The sequence below is a fragment of the Pecten maximus genome, unplaced genomic scaffold (assembly GCF_902652985.1).
Source record: "Pecten maximus unplaced genomic scaffold, xPecMax1.1, whole genome shotgun sequence".
Classification (NCBI taxonomy): Eukaryota; Metazoa; Mollusca; class Bivalvia; order Pectinida; family Pectinidae; genus Pecten; species Pecten maximus.
In genome coordinates, this window is record NW_022982682.1 from 23,539 (window position 1) to 38,917 (window position 15,379).

A 15,379-nucleotide genomic window follows, 5' to 3' on the forward strand; every position below is an offset into this window, starting at 1 on the left:
TCACCTTACCTATGAAAACTTTAAAAACATATTCAGGGATTAATCTAGAATTTAGGTGAAACTACCCTTTTTGGACCTTAGGGGAAAATCAGTTCTGAAAATGGGAAATTTAAACATCACAAAGTTTCATTGTTTTGCTTTAAAAGCACATTTTCCAAGTAAATACAGCAAATGGTTAATTTGGAAAGCAAATCTGGAGTATTTGGGAATATTATTGTCATAAAAATGAGGGAAAATACAATATTTCAGTGAATTTAAAGTCTGAGAGGAAAAATGGAACAAAATCCCGTTGAGATACCTGCGAGATCACGTGTCCATCATACCACTGAGTTTGTTCATCTATCACAAACTTATGTCGCACGTCTTTCCCATTGAGCGAAAGTCTTTCATCTCCAGATCTTTTACTACTAGTCTCACTCGGCAACGTAAATGACTCCAGAATTAGGGTTTTCACATTTTCTGCCATTTCGTTCCAAGACAAGTCTTTCCTTTTCTTATTCACAGATTTGCTGAAATTGTATATTTTCGGGTTGTTGCTTGTTTGTCTTAGAATATTTTTACGGAATCTCATTTGTGACTTCAGAGCATCAAGTTTTTCTTTATCCTTCATCGTTTCCAGCATCACATCCACTTGTTTGACTGTCTGCCAAAGTCCCCAAAACAGAATGTCATTAGTTTGAAGAAGATTTTCTGCTTCCTTCCTTCTTCTTGCATCTTGATTTTTTTTAAGTGTCTCCTGTAGAACCGCTTCTTTCTTCTGAACTATTTCGTCTCTGCGTGCCTTATAAAATTCTCTTGTTCTAGCTACATTCTTGTATGCATCCTCTAGTTGACTGTTCACTTCTTCATTGTCCTTACTTTCCAGCCATGTTTTTGTCTTATTCATTGAGAACATAACATAAGCTTCTGCTGAGAGTGTTTTTATATGAGGTTTATACCTCATAAGGCCATCCAAATATGCAAAAACAGACTCGCTGAATTTATTGTGCTTGGCTACACTTTTTGTGGTTTCCTTCAATTCTTCGCTTGGGTTTGCAAACTTACCACAAGGTAGATGGTCTCGAAAATGATTCTTCGCTAGTTTGGCGATTGCAGGAAGAATAATTCCAAGGATTGTACATGTCTCTCCATCATATTGCGATGGTGTAATCAGCTTCTCATATAATTTGTCTCTTTTCACATATGTATCCTCCCCAAAAGGTAAAATTTGTCCACACATGAAATCATCCAGGTTGTTGGAAGCATCACTCAGAAATGTTGTTAATTGCAAATAGTGCCTATTCATATCCATTATATGAATTTCCTTCTTCTCTATCAAATTCCATAGGGGAGAGGTTACAAGTTTACAAATCAATCCAAGAGCTTTGCATCCAGCAATAAAGAAAGAAGTATTCAGGTCATGTAGAACCCACTGGTTGGATCCATGGTCTTTGAGAAATGATACCATATTTTCATGGAAAAAATACACTACGCCTGCATTATGAAACAGGATGTTAAAACGATTTCCTTTGAATGGTGTAAGAGGAAGACTCTGCATTCCATTTTCTTTTAGGAAGTCCTTAATGTATGTCATAAAAGGGCCGTGACATCCTGATTTGGCATCACCGTTGTAAGAAAATGCTTTACAACATGTTCGTATTAATCTCAAAGTCCCTGATTCTAAGCTCTTCTGGAATTTCTTGTTGAAAATAGGAACATCTTCGTTGAAATTTGTCTTTTCGACCTCCAGAATGGATTGGTTAGCAACTTCGGCAATATGAACAAGAGAGTGAAGGCCACAGAAAAAGTTATTCAAGCGTGACAAAACATTTCTGTCCTCTTCATCTAAGTCATTCCAATCTTGCACCATTTCGGGAAGAACTTCACATCGGTATGTTTCCAATAACTGATTGAATTTCATTTCTGTTGCCGCACGGTCAGACATAGTGTTACGAATATGAAACAACATGTTTTGAGAAGTTAAACTCTGCGTATTGTAGTACCTCTGATCTAAATCAAACAGAATCTCTTTAAAGGCCTGTAATGTATCTTTTCCTGATTTTGTTACAAGTTCTCTCAATCCCAAAACATACGGATTTCCGTCAGAGTCTCTAACAGCATACACACCAAACTTTGTACCAAATTTAGATGTTTCATCAGTCTCTATTGTGGTATTCTCTTTCTTGGATATCTCCTCAGATAGCTGTTTCTGTGACAGTACCAACCTCTGTACATTCATGTTATTGATAGTTGTAGCTGATGGAAGTCTATTGGGAGTTTTACCAACCAGTTTTAAGCATGCCTCTATAACAGGACTAATCCTTGTTGTACTAACATGATTACATAATAAAGTGTGTACACAAGTTTGGAGTTCTGGCGTGTACTTCAATGAATCTTCATCAAATAAGTTCACCACATTCTTTTGTTGTGCATCAAAAACCTCCTGGTCGACTTCTCTTTGAAAATCCATTTCAGTGAGTTGTTTTCTGATATTGAGGTTTTCCTGTTGTAACGAATGGATTTTTCTCTCCATTTCACACCTGTGATCTTCTGCATTTGCACTTACAACTCCTTCAAACTTTGCCACTTTGTTTCTGTAATATGTTTCTCGAGTTCTTGTTCTTTTAAGTTCTGCCGATTTTTGACCGCTTTGGATGGATATGTACTTCTTTTCTATGTTCACTTTGGTTAATTCTTCATCTTTTTTTTCAACCTCTTGTTGTAATTCAAAAGTCTTGGATTTTTCTGCTCGTCTTTCATGTGCAATTTCAGAAATAATATATGCGGCAGTTTTGTTGTTGGGCTGAAGATTAGTCAATTCCTGTTCAGTCAAATCATGATTTCCAGAGGAATCAATGGAATATGACGGCAGACGGAACTCTCCTTCCAAAAATTCCTTGTAATAGTCAACATTTCTTGTTTTTTTCAATTTGGCATTAGTTTCACCAATCCTTTTTACCTTCTTATAGTAAGAGTTCAACTTCAGCGACACATTGCTTATCTGTTTTCCCTTTTCCAGTAAATCTGTTGCAACTTCTTTTATAGTTTTTTTTTCAATCATTGAAATTATGTCACTGTTTTTCATATCAAATGACATTGTCTTTCTCCTCTATCACTGACTCCGAAAGTAATGATTGTTTGAGTTGATTTATCTAGATCATCACAATCTACTAACTGATTTCCAGTGTAAATATCACAAGAAAATAGCTGTATATGACCATTTATGTATGTCTGAGAATGATTATGAGATCTACCTGATAAAGTTAGAGATGTTCCCAGCTCTGGTGTAGCTCCTTGTGGATCTGAAATAAACAAACAGTTTATTACTTATCAAAGTAGAAAAGAAATTAGTGAAAAATTAGACTAAATAAAAACAAGAGGCCCAGAGGGCCTGTATCGCTCACCTGGTTTCATGAGATATGAAACAAGAACTATGCTTTAGTATATTTGCCACTGGTATTGCTATGTCAATATATATCATATGCATTTTATATGGTTACATGAACATTGTTTTTATTGTAATTCTAAAAATGTCAATTTAGCCAAATTGATCCCTTTTGGCCCCGCCGGGGGTCAGCCCCACCATTTGTACAATTTTTAGTCCCCTACCTATAGGGATGCTTCTGACCAAATTTGGTGAAATTCCGATCAGCGGTTATGAAGAAGAAGTCAAATAAATCAATTGTTGACTGACGGACGGACGGACGACGGATGCCACGGTATGGCATAAGCTCACCTTGGTCCTTCGGACCAGGTGAGCTAAAAAGGCTCCAATTTGCATAAATTATGTTTTAGTTGTAGTATTACCTTGTAATAATTTCTTTCTTGGTTTCTTCTGCAATAGACTTGTACTGGGTGTGCATTCAACTTCCAACTTGGATTCCAACTTTTCTACAATAGGCAAAGATAACTGCAAATAGAGAAAAAAAAATTATCAAATGTAACATATATTTCATGCATGGAAGCAGTAGAATATGAAGATTTAAGATATGATGATTTCATCACAAAATAAATACCTTGCTTTCCAAGGACTTGCAAAATAATTTCCAACAAAATAACATAATTTTGCCAAATTCAAGTTTCCTTGCTTTTTTGTAATACTTAGTTATCCTGGTAAACTGATGAATGCCTATGATATTCATGGAACCTCTCATGAATTAATGTTATACAAGGTTGCACAAATGGATTAAATGGACAACTTGGTTTCCTACAATGCATATACATTTTTAAGAATAACATTTGAAAAAATGGTAAATGCTCCTAAGTCCTAACCCTTTTTAGTTGCAATCTTTTCACAGTGATCTTTTCTGGGGTGGGAGGAATAATGTCACTGTCGCTGTCACTATCTTGTGATTCTGATGGGCTAATTTTGAACAAAGATCAAGTTGTTAAGAAAAAACAAATAAAAAAAATGGTATACATGTACATATTTCAGTAAGTTCATATCATCATTTACTTTTGTTTAAGTTCTATACTATATATCTCTTTTGAATCCTTGATTAAACCATTATACTGGAATTATATGCCATGATTATTTAATACTGCATTCAGTCCTGTAAATATGCACACAAGGCAAAAATAAAAGAAAATGTTTTGTGTTCCATTTCACTTTCAGCAACAATGCCATTTTTTCCTAGTATAATTATTTTTATAATTACATGGTGAATATATTTAATTATCAAGAAAATTTACAATAGTTAAAGAAAACATTGAACACTTAATATCTTACCTATCAACCCATGACGATATATCTTCTCCACAGTAGATTCTTGACATTATCACTCACAGCATGCTAGTTCAATACTATACAGTGTATATAAGATGTTCATGAAGTACGATCGAATGACGCCGTTGAAATGTTACTGTTTTTTCAAATTTGCCTACACTGGCAGTCTGGTGAAATTTCTCGTTCTCTGTATGAAAATGGAAATATATTTGATTATTGAATTGATTTCTTAGTGAAAAAATGAGTCAAGTGCAATCTGAATCTACATTTAAATTAAAGAACATAATTTTATATTATAACCATCCATTAAAACTAGTGATCACCACTCAAATTGACCACTTTTTCGTGTAACTATGGCACGGGAAGGATGTCATAATTAAATATTTTTTTCTAGGCAAAAGTAGAATATTGCCTAGGCAAAAATAATATTGACTAGGCCAAATTCGATTTTTGCCTAGGCAGAAATAATTTTGCCTAGGCAGAAATAATAATTTTGCCTAGGCAGAAATAATTTTGCCTAATCATAAATCGAATATTGCCTAGGCTGAAATATTTTTGCCTAAGCAATATTCGATTTTTGCCTAGGCAGAAATAATTTTGCCTAGGCAATTTTTTATTTTTGCCTTGGCAAAAATATTTAATTATGACATCCTTCCCGCGCCATTTGTAACAACGCTAGATTAATAGGCCTACCGTACGTTTTATATTCCATAAGTAGTAAACTTTGACTACTAGATTAGAGTTATCCCCCTTCGAAAATCATGGCGAATTACATTTCAGTGTGGAATACTCATCTTCTTTGACTGTGCGCACGGTTGCGCTTCATTGTAAAGTTTTGACAGTTATGTTTTCTGAAAGAAAAGTGCCCTAGGTTTCAAAATATCACGGTCAAGGGGGTGTCACAAAGGGTAAGTAAGGAAATATTAACGATTTTATCGGTACCTCGTCTCTCCGCTCCAGTTTCTGTTGCCAAACTATTTTCTATTCTGGTTTACCACATGTTTATATATTGCTTTGCATTCCTATTAGTCAAAACACACAATTGATTCCGATTCACACGTGTCTTTATACATATTTTGGACCTCTTTTGCTGTCACATGGCTACCAAAATGGCAGCGATGACGCCATATTTTACGCTGTGGGAGGCTATGAATAAAGGCGTTTTTGCTGAAGAAAACATCGATAAACGTAATAATCATATGAAAGACAAGTAGAACATACTTCATTGTGATTACTGTTTAGTGAAAATAGAAAGAACAGACAATTATAGCTGGTAAACATGGAATTCAATATTGACCTATTTAACACGGGGCAGAATGGGAAAGTGCCTTAACTTGCGTATGCCTGTCATTGCTAGTGACAGTTTGATGGTACAATGTTAGTTAAAATGCTTAACGGCCCATCAACACTATAAAGGTAAGTGATTAAAAATACGAGCAATAAGGGCAAGAGACAAAATGACATAAATCAACGAAATATGCAAAAATGTAGAAATATATTGGAACACTCACGATAGGTTTAAAATAAAAAAGTGGCTATGATTAGTCAAATCTTGCGGTAAAGACCAATAACTTTCAAATAGTTCAAAATTTTACAGACTCTTACAGAGTCTTCAGATTTGCCATGCTGTTGTAAAAACTCTCCATTGCAAGCTGTAGATCAATGCAATCCAATAGAAAGTGTTTGACGGTAAATGGTTCATTGCACACGATGCACTGGGGCTGGTCCTCACGCTTCAATAAGTACAGTTGAGTGTAGACTAAAGGTTACACCCAAGTGCACTCCGAGTGCACTCCATTTGGACTTGGAGTGCACTCCGTTTGGACTCCAGGTAAACTTGGAGTGCACTCCAAGTGGATTCCGAGTCTACCTGGAGTCCTGTAAGACACCATGCCTACCCCAGTTCTACAATCAGACTATATCATATATATATATTGATACTTCGATGCTTTTAATATAATTAATATATAAATAAATAGATATTTACAAATTACTTTTCTTCTGTTAATATTACTATTAACATTTGTTTAGTCTACTAGGAATATTTATTTTATTGTTAATACATGGTAAAAATGCCTATATATGTTAAATTTATATTTATTAAGATCCATAAAAGACGGTTATGCAATTTATGCTATAATCAGGTTTATATGAAAGTTAATTGCTTATTATTTCAAGTAAATTGTATTTCATTTTATTAATGAATTGAAAATTATTTCAATTAGAATATTCATTACTGTACATATATCATGACTGTAAAGGAAGTTCAGATAATATATCTATATTATGTTATTGATTATTCAAAATATTGAAGGTGAGTTTTAGGAGCCAGCTACAGGTACTGTCTTGGGTTCACAGAAATACCTGTGTCAATACTGTCACTGTATGGCTTCAAATGATGAAGCTGTGCAAAGCAGGGTCACAGTGTTATAACCTCAGGCCAATTAACACAGTGATTTTTCAGCCTATTTTGGGAAAAAATAACTTTCCTGGAAATTGGGAAAATCTAACGTGGAAAATGATATTTTTGGGAAAAATTGTAAATTTGAATTACAAATAAATTATTATATACATTAAAACAATAAACAAACAATTAAATGGAGATCACTTTGGTTTTATTTTTTCTATTTTGTTGTGACAGTGTTCACAAGGGTATTTGTCTGTCTTTTTTGTTTTTGAACAAGAGGATCAGAGATCCGAGGTCCTCTGCGGACAAGTGTTCTGGTCCCTCAAAATTAATTCTCATCAAAAGGCGTCGATCTGATTTTGGTTTTCCTTTAAGTAGACCTATGTTGACTTGACAGTCGGTGTCCGGCTCGGCGACTGAAGGTGGCGGAGATACCGACATAGCAGGCTTTGTCCCGACAATCGGAAGTGGACTGGCATGTACTATGGGTTGTGATAATGCCGTCTGTGTTGGTGTTTTGGGTTTAAATAGTTCAGTCAGGGTTTTGGAGCCCTTGCTGTCGGATAATCATATTTTCTTTGCGTAGTACTTGCCATTATGTGAGGCCGCCATTTTATGGCGATTCGTGATCACCCAAGCGTTTGCACATTACTTGTATACTAACGGCAAAAACAGCGACCGGGTCAAAATATCCGGAATTGAAATCGGTAATTATTTGGAAATTTCGGCGGGACAATTGGGATTTTTTTTAATGAAATCTCATTGGGAATGGGATCGGTACCCGACCCTATTTATATAGGCTGAAAAATCACTGTAACAGAACAGGAAGATTATCTCCTGACTTGAAGGAAAGGATTGTAGCTCTCCATTTGAGAGGCCTTAATCAGACCAAAATTACATGTATAAACGAAATGCCAGTGTAATTAAGGTGGAAATGTCTAGATAAGTTGTAAAACCATTAACAAATTGAATAACAGGTTTAAGAAGACAAACTCTATTGAAATGAAGTCATTCTTTACTGAAATCAGAAAGTAAAAATAAGCTGTTTCTTATTACATTGTAACCTGTCTAAACCGTAAGTCATTGAGACCAAACGTATTGGCTGGTTTATGCAGGTGTCCGGTATGTAGAGGTACAATGTTGAATGATACAAGTTCAAACAAATTTAATTCAAATCAAATTGAGAAATCATGCAGTTCTTATCTTGTTATATTCAAAAATATAAAGACATTGCTTTAAAAATATTATTGTATAGAAAGAGGATAAAATAAAAAAAAAAAAAATAATTTCAGTGTAATTCAAAATGGTGTAATGAATGTAAAACAAATACGACAGTTTAACTTGCATGGTAATTAACACAACTTCTCCCAGTTCTAAGTCCTAAAAATTCTTCATTCCTACCCAAATATCACTTTTTACTTGAAAGCTATTTCTGTAGGATTCATCATTTTTCTGTACATTTTGGCATTGATTTATTTCCCTGTTCAAAAGTGGATTTCATCAGTAAAAATTGTACATGTTTCTGATATCCGAAAGAAGGAATGTCCCTCTAAAGTCTTAATAACTACCAGGGTCATTTAAGAACATACCAGGCATTTTCAGATAAATCTATTTGAAATTTAATAATTATTTTTGGTACAACCTACATATTTGCCATGTTGATCTATGTTTATACAGTCGAACCCACTTAATTTGAAATCGGATATATTGAAATATCGTTTAATTTGAAGTGAAATAAGATCCCTGTCCAAATGCCTTCTTTGTCTTTGTATTGTTTCATCGGTTATTTTGAAATCGGTTTATTTGAAATATCGCTTTATTTGAAAGGAAACTATTGCCCCCGGCAATGCTAAACCATTGTTTATGTATTGCTTAAATTGAAAGTCGCCACGACTGGCTTAGATTATATAATTACCGGCCGTTACGGTACGTGTGTCCGATCAATAGATAGGTAAAAATGAAATTCTGATTTACACAATACAAATAAATTGTGAGTTTTAATCATTAAATGCGTTCGTTATGATCACGAATCTGTATTTGTTTATGAATATACCTTGAGGGACACAGCTTATTTTAGCTTCTGCTACATATACATGTATACATCAAAATTGACTATCATTCAACTAGGCCTACACGCGAGACAATTACAAATGACGAGGCCATAACCAGAACAGTGATATTGACAACGACCCTCAAACAATTAGTGAAAATCATCTATCATCGACGAAAAGTCGCCCGGATGTACCGGAAACTGTTCTCACCTGTGTCCGTGAACTCAACATAGACAAAAACAAGCAACAGTCGAAGACCTCTCCCGTGGAACTTAACATTATTTTAAATAAACTGTGAAACTATTATCATTTTGGAACCGATTGTAAGTACTGACTTAGTAAAATCAACTATATTGAACAATGGTGTGTTGTTTGACGTAATGCGGTATTGAAATATGTCGGCAAAAGGCTGGATCCCTGTTATATTGAAAACCGGTTAATTTGAAGTATTTTTCCATTCCCCGAGCATTTCAATATAACCGGGTTAGGACTGTATCTGCTGACTAATGTAGACTCACTACACATGTACTAAGAGCCTGCATTTCATAAACGATACAAATCAAGGGTTATCACATGGTGCGAGGTGTTGATTTTTGTCTCAAAATATTGCTATAACTTCTAAACCATATACTGTCAGCAAATATATCATACATGATTGGAAACTGCAAACATTTTGTCACCGAAACGCAATCTCCATTAATCTGTCATATTCTATGTTAACGAAATATCAAGTATTTTGTACTCACTGGTGGGGTCTGAAGCGGTGTTTGTCAGCCATATTGATCTTCTCATACCAAAATACGCGCTCATCATACCAAACACGTTGGACCCCCTGCACATGCCACCACATGCCACCATATACTACCACATGCCACCACATACTGCATTTACCACATACTACCCAAACTACCATATTCTACCATATATTACATTTTTACCAGTGCAATATCAAAAATTATTCATTCTATAAAAGTGATATTTTTCACTAGTGATAGTGAAAAATATCACTTTTGCTGATTTGACCAATATTAGCCCAACTCGTGAAATATATTTGGTATTACTGAAGACACTGTTAGATATCCTCTATATACTACCCCATCCTACCACAGAATACCAAATACTACCTCATACAAGCACATACTACCACATACACCTAGTACAACCATATACTACCACATACCACCATGTACTACCATACTTCAACATACTACAACATATTACCACATACTATCCCTCTCATATTACCACACACTACCTCATATTACCCCATACCACCACATAATACCCTTTGCTACCACATACAACCCCATACTACCACATACTACCACATAATACCATCCCATACTACCCCATACCACCACACACTACCCCATACAACCACATGCTACCATACTACCCCATACTACCACATAATACCTTATACTACCCTATACCACATACTACCCCATACTGCCACACACTACCACATACGGTACAACCACATACTACCACATACGGTACAACCACATACTACCCCATACCACTACATACTACTGCCCCATGGCCCCCTCCAAAATTATCCCTGCCACCACATACTACTCCATACTACCACATACTTCATTTACCACATACTATCCCATACTACCCCATATCACCACATACTGCCACATTGTACCTCATAATACCACAAAATACCACATACTACTACATACTACATTTGCCACATACTATCCCATACTACAACATACTACCCCCTATCACCACATACTACCCCATATCACCTCATAATACCATTAAATACCACATACTTCCTCATACTATCTCATACTACCACATAAACCACTACTTACTACCTCATACTACATGTTAAACATACCACCACATACTACTCCATACTATCACATACCACATTTACCACACACTATTCACCACATACTACCTTATTCTACAGCATACTTCCACATACTATATAATACTACAACATAATACCCATACTACCACATACTACCACATTATACCTCATAATATCACAAAATACTACATACTTCCAAATACTACCTCATACCACATACTACCACATACTATCCCATATTACCACATACTACCTCATAATACCACATACTACCACAGCCATCGTTGTTTCATAAATGAAGCACAAATGGCAATTTCTTGTTGTTATGTGGTTTGGGTTACTATTTCACTGTTGTAAGGGAGGTAACTGCAAAATAGATCGTAAAATCAATTTGATTGGCTGATTTTTGCTCGACTTTGGAATGAGGTTGACGAAATGACATATAACAGTGGTAATATTCAGATAGCATCAATAGTCTATTTATGGCTACATGTGATTAACAGTTGTTGCGTTGAAGATGTTTGTTACTACTGAATACCTGGTAATTTTCACCCCCATTTAATTTTTCGCCATTTTTGCCCTTTGATGATAGGGCGAATTTAAGATGACAGCAAAATTGCAGTATTTACAAGTTATCGTACATAGGCTACTTGTAGTCAAATCCAAAACATAGCCTCGTACTTTTCAAGTGTGTTTTATGCTATACACTTACAAGCAACACGTGTTATATATTTACACTAAGTTTATAAAATAACTTAGTGTTTTATCCCCATCTATGCATGTGAAATAAAATCTAGATATTAATTTAGGCCTAGTAAATTTGCGATATCACGTGGAGTTAATCGAGAATAAGGGCTAAGACAGCGTATTAAGGTTTCATATTTCAGTTTTAGGAACACAATGTTATTGTTGCTATAAATTTGATATTTATGGTTGTAGTAATTTAAATATTAACATTGCCTTGATATTCATTTTTGATTATTTTATCAAATATATGATGATCGCTATATGAACGTACGACGATTTTAATGCAGAAAGTTTTGTTGCGTAAAGTACACACGTTGAAACATAGTTCCTGGTTGAAATAGATAAATGAAATCACAAATTTTAAATCTCAACAATTAGTGTTCGTGTATTATTTCAATAAGTTAATACATGTAAGTTAATAATCAGACGATTGTTGGGATACATGCATCGAATGGGGTCGACAGTTTACCTGATGACACACCCTAATCATGCACAGTCTATTATAGCTCACATACTATCAGATTTGTTGCCACAGGTGTGATTGACGTGTCAAGATGATTTTTACAAAGAAAATCATCAAAGTTTCAATCGTTTGCGGATGTCACTGCACATTCATAAAATTAATGTATGGGGTATAAACAGACATATAATCTCGCTTGTTACCGCACATGTATAAGTATATTTAATCAGAATTGAGCACATAAGACAGTTATTTATTACCTGTACAATAGCAAAATCGTAGAGACTCGGCAAAAATCAGACCCCACAGATCGTCAATACCGACTGCAGTGTAAGTGTGCACGTGATTATTTCTTTATTACCATATCTCATTCCATTAATGCTTTACATTTTAGAGCATTAAAATTACAGAGACAATGATGACAAACATTATAATAAGCAGAGATCTGTCTCCGGCCGTATTTTCATCTGTGTTCCATTGTCGTTGTCTATCATTTATTTGCTACATAAAATATTTTGTTATCGAACGTAAACATAATATGTAGTCACTAAAACATATATATTATGCGTTATCAATTAGTTGTTGTTAGCCACATCGTCATTCACAATACAAAAGTGGTACGCATTCAGATATTTTCATTTCTATTTATAACATACCCTTATGTGAGCCTCTCAGAGTTCATTTACACAGCGCCATCTGTATCAAGATCAGCAAAAATGTTTTCTTCGATATATTGAAACATTGTCAGCTTCAACATGGATTGAACGACACAGAATTTACGGCAAACGTTTATGTGTTACAGTAACAACAAATTCTTTGAACACGCACGTTCATAATGTAAAAATTTACCACTCAATACTAACACCTTCGAATACGATTTTACCGTAGATCATCTATAAATGACTGAAAGCGAAACTGGTATTCACGGACGCATGTTATATTTACACAGGCAGTGCTGAAGACTGCTTCTTGAAAATTACGTATACAGATAGCCTGGAAGACTGCTCAAACTTAATCCATGTCGCCTGTCATCGAAGGACTGTGACGGCTGATTCGTCGAGCGGATCCGCCGCAAACACCCTGCGAAAATCCCGCGGCTTTGAGCGATAGGGCTTAAACTTTTCCGCTCCCGCAGGGTTTAAGTACAAAATCATCCTCCCAGTACTGTATCTCGGACAGAAAAAGTGAAAACAACACTGGCAATGTTATCAACGGAGTATCAAATTTGACAGATTACTTATTAAAATGTTAACTACATTTAAACATTGGCTGATCTTTAGATAATTAGCACAAGGAAATAAATTCACAGTAATGACCATATAGACTGAAGGCCTGGTTGTCGGTAGGTAACGTTTCAATCACCGTATCATCAGCATACTTAGTGTCAATTAGCAGAGACGTATTTTGGCAGAAACTTTCCTAATTCACATTTTGAAAGACAAAAACAATGTCCACAAATACTCACTTTCTTAAACTAAATACTGTCATGTTAAAACTTTGAATTTAAGTGTCAGTCCCCACCTACAAAGCACTGAGTTGTAAGCCTATAGTGATTACAACTGCTGGTACAGCCCTTTTTATTTTTTTTTTGTATTATTGTCTTTGTTGTAATCCAAAGGAAACATTTCAAATTTCATTCAGATATTATATTGTACTTTAGATATTTATCGTGACATTTTAAGTATTTTCTTTTGAAGGTTACTGTTGGAGAGAAAGCTTGATAGAAAGTGATATCATTGTGATAATTTGCATTTAATTGACTGACATCTATCTTACCTAAGTAAATACTTTTATTTGGAGTGAACAGGGAGTTAAATAATTTTCAGAAATAATTAAAAATGATGTAATTTTGCAGCTATTTTTTTTGTAACTTGTTGCTTATATAATTATCTTTCCAAACTTGAATAAAAAAGATCATTGGCCAAGCTTGAAATAAGTTTTTTCCCCCTTTTTACAGTGAGGGAAGGAAGCATAAGTAATCATGCAAGGAATTTATTTTTCAATAGCAAATTATCTCCCCTTAGTTTTTGTTTGCTAAATGTGTCGCATGTGAAATGTGTTTTCCGGTCAAAAATGTCGCTCACGCACCTTCTCCCCCATGAAAATTTTAAAAAGTTGGCAAGTATGCTTAGCCAACAACATGCTGACAATCAAGTATTTTAAAATAATTATCAAAATACCTGGTAGGGCGTAATAATTGTACCTGCATGATTGTAAATGGTGACTAAATTTGAGATCTTAGCTTTTATATAATTCTTTCTAAAAAACTTTTTTCTTCCTATTGTCTCCCTTGACAATGACTCAATTTTTGGCCTTTAGTTGAGCTCGCCCTGTTGTAGAATTCAACACACCTAGTGGTAGAATGTAAGACACCTAGTTGTAGAATAAGACACCTAGTGGTAGAATGTAAGACATTGTGGTAAAATGTAAGACACTTAGTTCTAGAATTAAGATACATAGTAGCAGAGAGTAAGACACCTGGTGCTAGGTGTTAGCATGTAAGACACCTGGATGTAGAATGTAAGAAACTTACATTCTACCACTAAGAGGCCTGGTGGTAGAAAGTTAGAACCTATTTGAAGAATGAAAGACACCTTATGGTAGAATGTAAGACACCTAGTACCAGAATTTAAGACACTTAATACTGGAGAGTAAGTCACCCGATTGTTAGAATGTAAAATGGTAGAATGTTGAAGACATCTGGTGTTAGAATATAAGTGGTATGAAGTAAGACACCTATTTGAAGAATAAGACACCTGATGGTAGAATGTAAAAACCCCTAGTGGCGGTGAGTAAGACATATAATGATAGAATATTAGACACCTAGTACTAGAATTTAAGACACTTAGTACTGGAGAGTAAGACACCTTGTGTAAGTATGTAAGACACTTACATTCTACCACTAAGATGCCTGGTGGTAGGAAATAAGATACCTACAGGTAAAATCCAACAAACCTACTGGTAGAATGTAAGATACCTAGTTGTAGAATACAAGACTTAATGGTAGAATGTAAGACACCTAGTACTAGAATTTAAGACACTGAAGTACTGGAGAGTATGACACCTGATGTTGGAACGTAAAACAGCAGGTGGTAGACTTTAAGACACTTACATTCTACCACTAAGACGCCTGGTGGTAGGAAGTTAGAACCTTTTTGAAGAATGAAAGACACCTAAT

General features: G+C 35.0%; 1 protein-coding gene across 1 annotated transcript; it reads right to left on the reverse strand.

Annotated features, from left to right (window-relative positions):
- LOC117320739 lies at window positions 1-5,076 on the reverse strand. Its single transcript, XM_033875247.1, has 2 exons — window positions 3,787-5,076; window positions 1-3,281 (listed from the first exon to the last, which is right to left on the reverse strand). Exon 2 carries the CDS (start codon window positions 3,074-3,076, stop codon window positions 218-220), a length of 2,859 nt encoding a protein of 952 aa, XP_033731138.1. The 5' UTR covers window positions 3,077-3,281; window positions 3,787-5,076; the 3' UTR covers window positions 1-217.
- Between the last annotated feature and the right edge of the window lie 10,303 nt (window positions 5,077-15,379).

Bases quoted from the DNA above. Each gene is read 5' to 3' on its own strand.
- LOC117320739 (XM_033875247.1), bottom strand. From the start codon at position 3,076: ATGTCATTTGATATGAAAAACAGTGACATAATTTCAATGATTGAAAAA.